The sequence below is a fragment of the Theropithecus gelada genome, chromosome 1 (assembly GCF_003255815.1).
Source record: "Theropithecus gelada isolate Dixy chromosome 1, Tgel_1.0, whole genome shotgun sequence".
NCBI lineage: Eukaryota > Metazoa > Chordata > Mammalia > Primates > Cercopithecidae > Theropithecus > Theropithecus gelada.
The window spans coordinates 62,520,914-62,534,151 of record NC_037668.1 but is presented as its reverse complement, the minus strand read 5'-3'; the positions used below and the strand labels follow the sequence as shown (position 1 = coordinate 62,534,151).

Below are 13,238 nucleotides of genomic sequence, written 5' to 3'. Positions count from 1 at the left end.
TATGTGTTGCTTATAAGCGATATGTAACTAGAGTTTAGACATATTTAATCCATGTATATATTTTTCTTTACTGATTTGAGTTTATTTCTATCATCTCTTTAAAAATTTTCTAGTTGACATGCTTTTTCTTTGCTGTCTCCCTCTCCTACTTTTTATCTTACGTTGAACTGATCAACAGTAAATAGAGTTTATTTTATTTCTCTTCTTCTCTCCACTGGTTTGGAAGTTTACATTTTAGTAGTGATTTCCCTTAAAAATTTAACAGATATACTTAATTTCATATTTTCCTAATAAAGTCTAACATTAGTCAGTACTTCTGTCCCTCTTAGGCACAAAACAAGACTTTTGGAACACTTTACTTTCCTTCTTAATTTTCTCTTCCCATCTTCCATGTTATGTTTATCTAGCAGTTTGACTATACCTCTTTAAAAGTCTGCGAAATCAGCTGCTGTTGTATCTTTTATGCTTTAACAGTTTAGATTTACAAGTGTGTTTCCATAATTTGTGTGTTCACTATTGTTTGTTACTGCCCTCTTCTTCCTCCTGGTTCAGTTTCCTTCATGCTGAAGCATTGCTTGAAATTTTTTTTTTTTTTTGAGACGGAGTCTCGCTCTGTCTCCCTGGCTGGAGTGCGGTGGCCAGATCTCAGCTCACTGCAAGCTCCGCCTCCCGGGTTCACACCATTCTCCTGCCTCAGCCTCCGGAATAGCTGGGACTACAGGCGCCCGCCACCTCGCCCGGCTAGTTTTTTGTATTTTTTTTAGTAGAGACAGGGTTTCACCGGGTTAGCCAGGATGGTCTCGATCTCCTGACCTCATGATCCACCCGTCTCGGCCTCCCAAAGTGCTGGGATTACAGGCTTGAGCCACCGCGCCCGGCCGCATTGCTTGAAATTTTAAAGTTAATATCTTCCCTTGAGGTTTGACGTTTCTTGTGTTTCACAGGGGTAATACTCATTTGAACCCCACACCCCCACACAAGGAAGCCTTCATGTTCTGATTTCCCAGCATTCTCCTTCCAGGCCACATTCCTGCATCCCTGGCATGAGTGTTTCCAGTCCAAGTTTGCAAATGAAACAGACCTTCTTGGCTGCCGGCTTTGTGCACAGGGTCTCTTTCCAGCTCCCCTTGCTGCACAGCTTTGGGGTCTCTCCTCTCATCCTCCTTCAGCATTTTCATCCAGCCTCTAGCATATGTCTGGCCTGATCTCCCTGTGGTTCACTTGGCTTAGACCCTCTCTGACTATACGGGTTTTGAATTTCCTTCCTGTTTCTGGTACCCTGAAAATTCTCATTCCTATTTTCAAGCCCAGCATTGTAGCAAAAACACCTTTTTGATTTCTTAAAACCCAGCATTTCTATGTGTTTAGGGTGTGAGTGGGAGCTTCCTAAGTTAGTTCAGTCTACTCTGTTGGTCGGTGGTCTGGGTAAGGCTGATAGCGGTGGATACAGAGAGAAGTGGGCCAATTTGAGCAGTGTTTTGGAGTGAAAGTCAGGGAAGGGCAGGGACAGGCAGAGAACGTGGCCTTCCTTGCTGTCGTGTAAGTGGTTGGTGAGGTCTTGATGTGGCGGACTGAGGAGAGGACATGGTGTTGAATAAGCATCTAAAGAACCAAATTGCCTGGGACAGGTGATCACACTGGGAATTCAGAGGGAGTGACAGGTGGGGAGGGGGGAAATCTGGCCCATCTCTTTGGCCAGGCTCCCTGGCCTGTCTGCTGCAGGCGTCCTTAGTCATACACCTGCACAGTCCTTTCTGTCCCTTATGTCCCTGGCACTTTAAGTCTGACTCCTCACACACCATGCCCCAACTGGTGCATAAAAGTGAGCCATGAATTCCAGCAGCCTCGCCTGGCCAGCATTCAGGCCGAGCCCGCCGCACACAGCCCAGCCCCATTTTCTTTGACTCTCTTGTCCTTACTGCTGTTTCGCTCATCCCAGTATCTGTTTCTTTCTCTGTGCTTTGGTTTTAAAAATTGCTGGGCAGGAAACATCTCTTCTCTTCTGCCTTTCAGGATGTTCCCTGCTCACCTCTTGGGTGAGGATTTTGGACTTATTGTCCCTTCTGTCTGGGAATTGTCTGTGAGTCCTTCCAGTTGCCCAGCATCAGTGATCACTTGGCGTAGAATATACGAGGAGGGGGCTGGCACCCCTTCAGTTCTATCTCCACTGCACACACCCCTGCCAAGATTCATCTATCCATAGATATTTATTGGATCTGCATTATTTGCCAAACACTGTGCTGGGCACTGAGGATGCAAAGGTGAGCAGAACCAGAGACAGCTCCTGCCCATGCAAAGCTTACCACTAAGTTAATCTAAGAATCTCATTAATGACATAGCCACTGTGCCAGGTGCCGCAAAGGAGAGGCATGTGAGCCTTGACAGTGTAGACTATGGGGCTTTGAGTCTGCCAGAGGTGTCAGGCATGGCTTCCTTGGGAAGTGACATTTGGATGGAGATCTGAAGGATGAACAAAAATTAACTGATTGAAAAATGGAAGATAAGGTTCCAGGCAGAAGGAATAGCATATGCTAAGGCCTTGTGGTGAGAGAGAACATACTTAATCAGTTACCAGCCGTGTCTCAACGTGTCCTTACGGCACCTGTTTCCCTAGACCCAGCACACTCTGGGCTATGATAAAAGGATGCATCAAATGCCTTGCTGAATATTAGCAAATGGCCTTTTGAAGTCATCGAAAATGGGATTTTTGCCTCCAACTCTCTCTAACCATGGGGATCTGCCTGTATCTTCCACCTCTAGATTCCCCCCAGAAAGACCTTATCTTAAACTGTAAATTTAGCAAAAACAAAACCAACAACATCAACAGCAAAACCCGCCAAAATAAAGAAACAAAAACTACCAGGATGCCCAGTTAAGTTTGATGATCAGATAAACAATGAATACATTTTAGTATGTCACATGCAATATTTGGGACATACTTATACTAAAAAAATCTGTTATTTATCTGAAATTCAAATTCAACTGGGAGTCCTATATTTTATCTGACATCCCTACTCATACCTGCTTGTGCCCACTAAGGGCCACCTGGAGAACTCTGTGGAGGAAGACCTGCCTACCCTTTCCTTGACATTATGGTCATTTCTAGCTTTGGGACCTTGGGAAGGGTATATGCTGAAAGAATGGCCCCTTAAGCCTGGGAAGGAAGCTTCCATCCCCATGAAGTTATATTCCAAGAACAATCCTGCAAAAGCAACGAGAAGCTGACTACCAAAGCCCTGGGCACAGATGCTGCCTCCATTCCTGAGCCTGCAACTTTAGGACAGTTCCTGACTGACCCTCATGACTCCTCCTGAATCTCCCACCCTAGCCTCCACTTGGCATCCCTGTCACAGCCCCCGGGCTGGAACGGTGGGTTCAGTGAGCCCTGCTTGATTATATGTTTAGGCTCTTAGATGCCTTCACACAGGAGCTTCTATAGCAGCTAGTTTGAAGGCTATGCCTAGTTGAAATGACACCGTCCTTCCCCCTCCCTACCCACTCCCCCTCCCACCCCTCCAGCCTGCTGCCAAATACTCCTGGCAAAACCTCTCGACAACTTCTGGATACTGAGCTTTCCTTGGATACTGTGTCTCTTGGGATAATCCAGCTTCTACCCAGAGGCTTTTATGTTATCCCCCAGAGAATCACAGTAGAACCTCTCCCTGAAGTAGAATCACAGTGGAAACTCTCCCTGAAGTAACCATGATAACAACTTGCAGAATCGTCAGGAATGTAATCATTGTCACCTTGGAGAACTCAAAGGGAGGAGGCTTCTGCAGCCGCATTTAAAGGCTTGGGAGAAAATACTTTGAACGCATTGTTACGCATTAATGACAATTCACAGCTGAAGCCAGTTTCTATCCTGTGCTGACAGCTGTTGGTGGACACCACAGCAAATACTGCCAAATCCAAAACTAAATAGCGACATAAGCCCTGAACTTCACTATTCTAAAAATTCATCTGTTATAGTTAGGAGTGGGTTTGACTGTGAGTTCTAGAAAACCCCCAAACAACAGTGATTTAAATATGATAGAAGTTTATTTCTTTCTTACTTAGAGGAAATCCAGGGAGACTTAGTTGAGGTCTGGTAGGTGCCCCACAGTGTCAGGACCCGGAGCCTTCTATCTTATTCTTCATCCCCCACCCCACTTAGCACTTCCCTTTGGTCTCATGTTTCAAAATGGCTGCTCGAGGTCCAGCCATCATGTCTGCATTCTGGTGACTGGGAAGGAGGAAGAGACAAGGAAGGGCATACCTCCTCCTTTTAAGGACACTTTCTGGAAATTGCACATGCCACTTCTACTTTTGTCTCATGGGCTAGAACTTACTCACATGGGTACATCTAGTTGGTAGGGAGAATGGGAAAGAATCTTTATTCAAAGTAGCCATGCGTCCAGCATAAAATGGTGGGGTTCTGTTACTAAGGGGGAAGTGGAGAGTGGATCTTAGAAGACAGTTAGTGGTCTCTACCATCCTTCCTTCCTTCCAACCAACCAACCAACCAACCAGCCAACGTTTCTGTGTGATGAACTGCCCTATTTAGTGAGGAGACACTTATGCAAATAACCAGCCATGATACAATGTGATATGGAGTATAAAAGAGTTTTGTTCAAAGCGCTGTGGGAGAACAGATGGAAATGATCAACAGCAATCATAATAATTAATAACTACAATGCCCTAGCCGGGTTCTCAGTGCTACATTCCGATGATTGTGTTTGTCCAGCTCCCTTTCTTTTCAGTGAGAGCTGCAAACCATTCTACTTCTCTAGAATAGCTAACACAATGGGCAGGCAGGGTGCTGTTCTGAGTTCTTTATGGATATTATCTCACAACAATCTTATGAACTGTTACTATTATCATTCTCATTTACAGATGGGGAAATGAGGCACAAGCCACAGAGCTGGGTTTTGGACCCGGGCAAGGCTCCAGAGCACACCGGCCTAACTGCTCTGTTCTAATGCCCCCACTAAAGCTGCTCATTTTCATTCCTTTCCCTACTCCCCAGACATCTCCAGCACATAACCACCCCCCATCACCCACTTCATTGTGATGACTGGGGTCAACTGGTGGGACTTCTGTCCACTTCCAAGCCAAACCCCAGCTTACTTAGATCTCTTCCCTTGTCTCTTCCACCAGCCCTGCCTTCATTTTAGGAGTCAACCCCCTTAAGCCTTGGTTTTCTGATCTACTAGTAGGGCTGATACTAACACCCATAGAGTGGGACTGTTTGTGAGGACTGAGCGTGTTTATTCATGGAAAGTGCTTCTCCTGGCACATACTAAGTGCTCAGAAGATGTTATTCTTTTTTATCCCCCTCATATCTGGTTCCTTCTCTCTTCTCTCTCTTCATTCCATTTCTCTTTACAGGTTGTGTTAATTTCGTATTCCTGCTGAAAAAAATGATCACAAATTCAGTGATAGAAAACAATACATATTTATTATCTGGGGTCAGAGTCTCAATGGGGTTTCAAACTGGACTCTGGAAGGCTCTGGGAAGAATCCATTTGGTCACTTTTTCCAGTTTGTAGAGGCTGACCACACTCCTTTGCTTGTAGCCTGCTTCTGTCTTCAGAGCCAGCAGTGGTGGGCTGAGTCCCCAGGTTGCATTATTCCAACCTTGATTCTGTCGTTCCATCTTCTTCTCTGACTCTTCTGCCTCCCTCTTTCATTTACAAAATGTGATTACACCAGGATAATCCAGGAGAGTCTCTTCTTCTTAGTATCCTTAACTTAATCACATCTGCAAATTCCTTTTTTGCTGTGGAAGGTGACATATTCACAGATTCTGGGGATTAGGATGTGGATTCCTTTGGTGGCTGTTATTCTGCCTACAGGTTCTTTCCTCTTGGGATACAGCAAGCAAGAAGCACCCAAAACAAAATATCCCTCTTTAACAGTACATTCTTTTCTGCCTTCCTCCCTTCTCAGCCAGGCTCTTTGAGAGTTGCCTTGACTAGTTTTCTCCACCTCCTGACAACCTGCTGCAGTCTGCATCTGCCCCCACATTCCACCAAACCCACTCTTGCTTGGATCACCCGTGGCTTCCAGATTGCCAAATCCGTGGGCACCTTTCATTCTTAACCGGCTGCGTTTTCCATATTAGCTGCCCATTCCTTCATGAGACCTTTCTGTCCCCTCTCTGCTTTTATGTCACTTTCTGCTGGTTTTCTCCCTCTTCCTTTCCAGCTTAGACTCCTCTATGAGCTGCACCATCTCCACCCACCCCTGAAATGTCCATGTTTCCCCGGGGTTTGGATCTTGGATCCGTTGTTCTTTTCTTGGGTGAGCTTGTCCCACACTGCTGGTTTTAAATGCCACTTGCATAGGGATGAGCACCTCCTGCTTGTGCTGTACACATCTCTGGCTGCTGGCCGGGAGCGTTGGTGAGGACTGTGCTTCCGGTCATCCCATTGGCTCGTCGGCTTCCTTTGTCTCCTTTGAGGCAGACATGTGAGAGAGCTCACTGAGGCAGTGACTTGAGAAGCATGCAGCCTGGGGCACTTGGTGCTTCTGTTCCCGGCAGTATGGCTGTTTCCATACTGTTTCCATCGCGATGGAATGGGATTCTCTCAGGACATCTCAGAGGACAGGTGGAAGGCAGCGAACACGGCAGTGCCGAAGGACAGAGCTGTGTTTAGCAGGGGTGACAGGAAAGCACGCAGGCGTGGCAGATCATCAGGCACGTATTTATTGGAGCAAACCCCTCCATTACCATTGTGGTTTGCAACAGCTGTAGCTCTGAAGGAGCCACAAGCTAACTGGAGCACAAAGGCACACGAACATTCAAAGCAAGTCAAGGTGCATCCTAACTGCAGTTAGACACTCAAGACTCTCACCAGAAAGAACAATCTGCCCGAACAGCAGGGCTGCCTGTGAAGCCAGGAGGGCTGCTGAGGGAGGTGTGGTAATCAGGAGTGGTCTTGGGGGCAGAGAGGGGTGAAACAGGTGAAACAGGACTTAAGCAGGGAATGGACATTTCAGGCAGGGAAATAGCGTGTGCAAAGACTTGGAGTCAACTTGGGGAACAAGGAGAATGTGGGGGAGATGAGGTTGAAAAGGAGGACTGTGTCCAGGGCATCAGGGCCTCAGATAATGCTGGTACAGGAAGTCTGAACTTTGTCTTGTTGGTAGTAGGGGACCGTGGAAGTGTTTTGAGCAGGGGAATGACTTGGCAGAGCTCAGCTTTAGGAAGACTATTCCAGTCTTGGGTGGACTGGGGAGGGCCCCAGATCTTAAAATATGCAAAATATAATTTTAGAGAGAGGAGCTACCTTGGCAATTACTTATCTATTTCTATAATTGTATATATGTGTGTATTTTTAGATGTATATATGTGTGTATATTTATATCTAATATATATATATATTTTAAGTACATACACATACACATTGGACGACCTAGATGGAGGATGAGTGACAAACGCACACAGTGACAAAGCCAGCATTAGAACTCAGAGCTAACTCCTGGTCCCATGCTCTTCCTCTGCAGGGTACTCATGGAGGCAGAGGTATCTGAAAGGAGGCCAGTTTAATCATCAGGGCAGATGGTGGTACAAGCCTTGACCAGGGCAGGACAGGGCAGACACTGAGGGGAAGACTGTGTGGGAGGCAATGAGGATATGTTCTCTCTTCTTCTCCCTCTCTGGGTGGGGGTTGGGACATAGGGCTCGTTGGAGACTGCACATGAGTGCATCTCTCCTTCCTGGGTCCTGCAGCATCCTTCTGGGCCTGGTTTCTATGGCAACAGGCTCCCAGCAGGCAGCCTGCCAGCTGGAGAGAAGTAGGCAGGCAGGCAGGGAGAGAAGGCCTGGGCAGCAAGAGGAAGGCTGAAGTTGCGGGGGTTGGGAGAGTCTCTTGGGGAGGTGGAGGGACCCCTAGAGCTGGCACCACAATCCCTTCTGACCATGTAGGGGTGGAGGTAGCTCAGGACACACAGGCTTTTCTTTTGTGGTCCTTGAATTTCCAAACCTTGATCTTCTGTTTATCCCCCACTTCCCACATCTCCTGGCTCCCACTTCTTAAAGTATTGCCTGGTCCCAACCTCATGCATCTTAAGGGACCGCTGACTTCTTTATAGAAAAGAACTCTGAATTCAGGGAAAAAATGAACAAGGTCAGTTGACTTTCTGGTTTGCATAAGATTTGCATATTATTAACTCAAAGACAAGAAATTTCCAAGCCCTATGTCATTCCTGCAAATAACTTAATTCAGCTCCACTGGCACTGACTTACTGTGTCTGGCCAGGCTCTGGGCTGAGCCATCGGGGTCCCTAGAGAAGTCCTCCCAGCTGCAGTCCTGCCCACTCCACCTGCAGCTGCTCCAAGGCATTTCTTCCTGTGATGTTCTAGTAGCTGGTGCAGTGCGAAATGCTTGGACTGTGGAGCCCAGCAGCCCTGAGTCCAAATCCTGGCTCTGCTACTTTGAAGCTGGGTTGACTTGGTTTACTTATCTCTAGGTAGGGCTGAGGACACTCTAGTGCAGCTGGTGTAAACTAGCATAGACATAGCATTTGTTAAAATATTGAAATACTTCGGCCAGGCGTGGTGGCTCACGCCTGTAATCCCAGCACTTTGGAAGGCTGAGGTGGGCGGATAACCTGAGGTTGGGAGTTTGAGACTGGCCTGATCAACATGGAGAAACCCTGTCTCTTCCAAAAAGAGACAAAAGGCGCATGCCTGTAATCCCAGTTACTCAGGAGGCTGAAGCAGGAGAATCGCTTGAACCTGGGAGGCAGAGGTTGTGGTGAGCCGAGATCATGCCATTGCACTCCAGCCTGGGCAACAAGAGCAAAACTCCATCACAAAAAAAAAAAAAAAAAAAAAAAAAAAATTGAAATACTTCTGCCTTCACTGGTAAAGAGCCACCACCCTGGCTCCTCTGACCCACCCCACAATCTAGCCTCTCCAGGGCACTGCTGCAGCATTTTGGTCTGTGCCTGCTCTGCCTGGTGTATGCCAGCATCTGCTCTGTCCATGGACTGAACTGGTTGCTAAATAGTTTGGATATCACCCTTGTCTAGAGGCAGTGCAATAGGTAGGTATATTATGTACATAACTGTTGCAAGGACATATATATATATATATAATATATATATATATATATATATATATATTTTTTTTTTTTTTTTTCTTTTTGAGACGGGAGTCTCACTCTCTCGCCCAGGCTGGAGTGCAGTGGCGGATCTCGGCTCACTGCAAGCTCTGCCTCCCAGGTTCACACCATTCTCCTGCCTCAGCCTCCCGAGTAGCTGGGACTACAGGTGCCCGCTACCACGCCCGGCTAATTTTTTGTATTTTTAGTAGAGGCGGGGTTTCACCGTGTTAGCCAGGATGGTCTCGATCTCCTGACCTCAGGATCCGCCCACCTCGGCCTCGCAAAGTGCTGGGATTACAGGCGTGAGCCACCGCGCCCGGCCAGGACCAATATATTTAAAGTGCATAGGTTAATGTCCATCACTTTGTAGGTTCCCTTCCTCATTCCCTTCCTTCTTTTTGGCTTGGGGTGGGGGTGAGAGCTGGGATGAGCCTGGGCAATGGGGGATGACAGCCACCCCTCTCCCCAGGCGAGCAAGGTTCAAGCGCTCCAACAGTGTGACAGCCGGCGTGCAGGCAGACCTGGAGCTGGAGGGCCTGGCAGGCCTGGCCACGGTTGCCACAGAAGACAAGGCCCTGCAGTTTGGACGTTCCTTCCAGAGGCACGCCTCTGAGCCCCAGCCTGGGCCCCGGGCCCCCACTTACTCAGTCTTCCGCACGGTCCACACACAGGGCCAGTGGGCCTACCGCGAGGGCTACCCACTGCCGTACGAGCCGCCGGCCACCGATGGGTCGCCCGGCCCTGCCCCTGCCCCCACCCCCGGCCCCGGGGCCGGCCGCCGTGACTCCTGGATAGAGCGCGGTTCACGTAGCCTCCCCGACTCAGGCCGCGCGTCCCCCTGCCCACGGGACGGCGAGTGGTTCATCAAGATGCTGCGGGCAGAGGTGGAGAAGCTGGAGCACTGGTGCCAGCAGATGGAGCGTGAGGCGGAGGACTATGAGCTACCTGAGGAGAGTGAGTCACGGCATCGGAATGAGGGGACTCTGGGGACCATGGCCTAGTGTGTGCTCAGGAGACCCTGATGGGGGTGGCTGGGGCTGCAGTGTAACAGGAGGCCCCTTCAGTTTGTGCCTCACTGGTCTGCATTGGAGCGTGGCAGGTCAACATTGGTAGCAAGGCATGCTGGGAGCTCTTGGAAGGGAGCAGGGTGCACACGGTGCAGCTTTAGAGGCCAGGGGCTGGGACTGCAGACAATGCAGGCCAAAGGGCTGGACCTTCTATGGATGGCTACTAGTCCAAATCACCAAGTTTATGGGGACTAAGATCTGGACTGGTGTGGGGATCCAGGTGGTGGGACCGAGATTACAGAGAGGGAGGCAGTTCACAATGTCAGATCCTGTCTGAGGCATAGATGAGGGAGATTCAGCCAGGGAGACATGGCCCTGGCCCGAGGGAAAGCCTGGCGCTTCCTGTAAGTCAGATCCACTGAGAGACACAGTCTTACTCCAGAATCTCTGAGTTGAGGGGACAGTGACTATGAAGATGTGTTACGTACATTAAATTACTTGGTCATTCTTAAAGAGCCAAGGAGTCTTGCATGCACTGGTGAGTGATGAACAAAGCTTAGCCAATGGGTGGTCACTGAGCTAATGCCCTGGCCAAGGCCATAGGCTAGGCTGGGGCTGGTTTCTGTCTGTTTTCTGATATGGGAGGGAGAAAGGATAAAGGAGAATGAGCACTCAAGAAATGTAGGCTGTATGAAGGAGGGAACATCAGGGTCTGAGGATACAGTCTTGGTGTAGTGGAGCAAGAACTTGTTATGAACTTGAGGATAGGATGGGACTGGGGCTGGAGGAGATTGATGGATAGACAGTGCCAAGCAACCAAGGGATCAGCGTTCAGGGCAGAGTTCCTGGAGTCTGGGGAAGGAGATGCATCATTTCCCTCCCTGAATTTCCTTCTGCTTTCTAGTCCTGGAGAAGATCCGCAGTGCTGTGGGCAGCACACAACTTCTCCTGTCCCAGAAGGTTCAGCAGTTCTTCCGGCTGTGTCAGCAAAGCATGGTGAGTGCCCATAGTAGTAGATCCTACCAGATATATGTGACCCAGAGTGTGTGTGTGCTGGAGGTGGGACAGGCAGGTGACCCAGTGTGCGTGTGTACCAGAGGTGAGACCAGGCCTGCATGCCTGCAGGAGTAGCTGTCAATCTTGTGCCTGGAGGTAGGACCAGGTGTTTGTGCATAAGAAGGGAGGGCTGGGCTCTTTCTTGTCCCCCTGTCTCCCAGCCCCCACCCACTCTCCCAGGCTGAGGTTCCTGGCAGTTAGGGTGGATAGGACTTTCTCTTGTCCTTGTTGCGGGAAGTCAGGGACCCCGAATGGAGGGACTGGCTGACGCCATGGCAGAAGAACATAAATTGTGAAGATTTCATGGACATTTATTAGCTCCTCAAATTAATACTTTTATAATTTCTTACATCTGTCTTTACTGCAGTCTCTGAACATAAATTCTGAAGATTTCATGGACACTTATCACTTCCCCAATCAATATTCTTGTGATTTCCTATGCCTGTCTTTAATCTCTTAATCCCATCATCTTTGTAAGCTGAGGATGTATGTTGCCTCAGGACCCTGTGATGATTGCGTTAACTGCACAAATTGTTTGTAGAGCATGTGTATTTGAACAATATGAAATCTGGGCACCTTAAGAACAGGATAAGAGCGATTTTCAGCGAACAAGGGAGATAACCTTAAAGTCTGGCTGCCTGTGGGCTGGGCAGAACAGAGCCGTATTTCTCTTCTTTCAAAAGCAAATAGGAGAAATATTGCTGAATTCTTTTTCTCAGCAAGGAACATCCCTGAGAAGGAGAATGCATTCCCAAGGGGAGGTCTCTGAAATAGCTGCTTTGGGAGTGTCTGTCTTTTACAGTTGTAGATAAGGGATGAAATAAGCCCCGGTCTCCTGTAGCACTCCCAGGCCTATTAGGACGAGGAAATTCCCGCCTAATAAATTTTGGTCAGATGGGTTGTCTACTCTCAAACCCTGTCTCCTGATAAGATACTATCAATGACAATGCGTGCCCAAAACTTTATTAGCAATTTTAATTTCCTCTTGGTCCTGTGATCTCGCCCTGCCTCCATTTGCCTTGTGATATTTTATTACCTTGTGAAGCATGTGATGTCTGTGACCCACACCCTATTCGTACACTGCCTCCCCTTTTGAAAATCACTAATAAAAACTTGCTGGTTTTGTGGCTTGGGGGCATCACGGAAGCTGCCGACATCTGATGTCTCCCCCGGACACCCAGCTTTAAAATTTACCTCTTTTGTATGCTTTCCCTTTGTTTCTCAGACTGGCCAACACTTAGGGAAAATAGAAAAGAACCCATGAAGAATTATCGGGGACAGGCTCCCCAGATAGTCCTGCCTGGGGCTCAGACCTCCCTGACCAATCACTTTCCCTCTGTCTTCCTCTGCTGCAGGATCCCACTGCATTCCCTGTGCCCACCTTCCAGGACCTGGCGGGTTTCTGGGACCTCCTACAGCTCTCCATCGAGGATGTGACCCTCAAGTTCCTGGAGCTACAGCAACTCAAGGCCAACAGCTGGAAACTCCTGGAGCCTAAGGTGGGGCTGGGGTCCCTTCAGGCAAAGAGGCCAGACTCTGGGAAATTCCCCTCCCCAGAAAGGTGAAGGGTGGGACGAACAAGGGGGCAGGGGAAGGGACCCATAGGCAGCAAGGGCAGCCTTGGACAGGTGATAGGTGACCATCCCCTTCCAGAGTGACCATGCTCGTGGCCACTGCCGTCTGCTTGGCCCCAGTGCTCATCAGTGCTTGAACTGCCAGAACCCCAAGGCTTCCTCAGCGTGGGGGGGGGGGGAGGCTGGGGGGCAGGGAGGCTGCGGGGGCAGGGAGGCTGCAGGGGCAGGGCGGCTGCAGCTGGAGGGAGCAAAAGGCAAAAGTAGACCTTACAGAAGGACAGACTGTCTTCAGTTCGGGCCTAGGCATCCAGGGCAGAGCCTTGAGAGTCCCCTCAGCTGCCAGGTCGCTGGACCTTGTCTGCGATGAGGGCCAGAGGCCTGGTATGTGCACCCTCATTGCGGAGCCTGGGTTGGGAATTCCCTCCTCCGGGTCGGGACCCCGAGTGAAAACCCGGTTCTGATGCGAGCTGTTGAGAACGGCGCCACCAGGGGGCGCTCGAACGCGCCGC

The 13,238-nt window shown here is 49.1% G+C and overlaps 1 protein-coding gene across 2 annotated transcripts in view; it reads left to right on the top strand.

The window, feature by feature from the left end:
• DLGAP3 (DLG associated protein 3) overlaps window positions 1-13,238 on the top strand; it is a 68,414-nt gene that overhangs the window by 50,152 nt on the left and 5,024 nt on the right. For both annotated transcript variants that reach the window (XM_025399482.1, XM_025399490.1), the window contains 3 exons: window positions 9,562-10,046; window positions 11,004-11,095; window positions 12,511-12,654. In XM_025399482.1, the coding sequence (XP_025255267.1) occupies window positions 9,562-10,046; window positions 11,004-11,095; window positions 12,511-12,654 (721 nt within the window). The remainder of the gene's footprint in view (window positions 1-9,561; window positions 10,047-11,003; window positions 11,096-12,510; window positions 12,655-13,238) is intronic.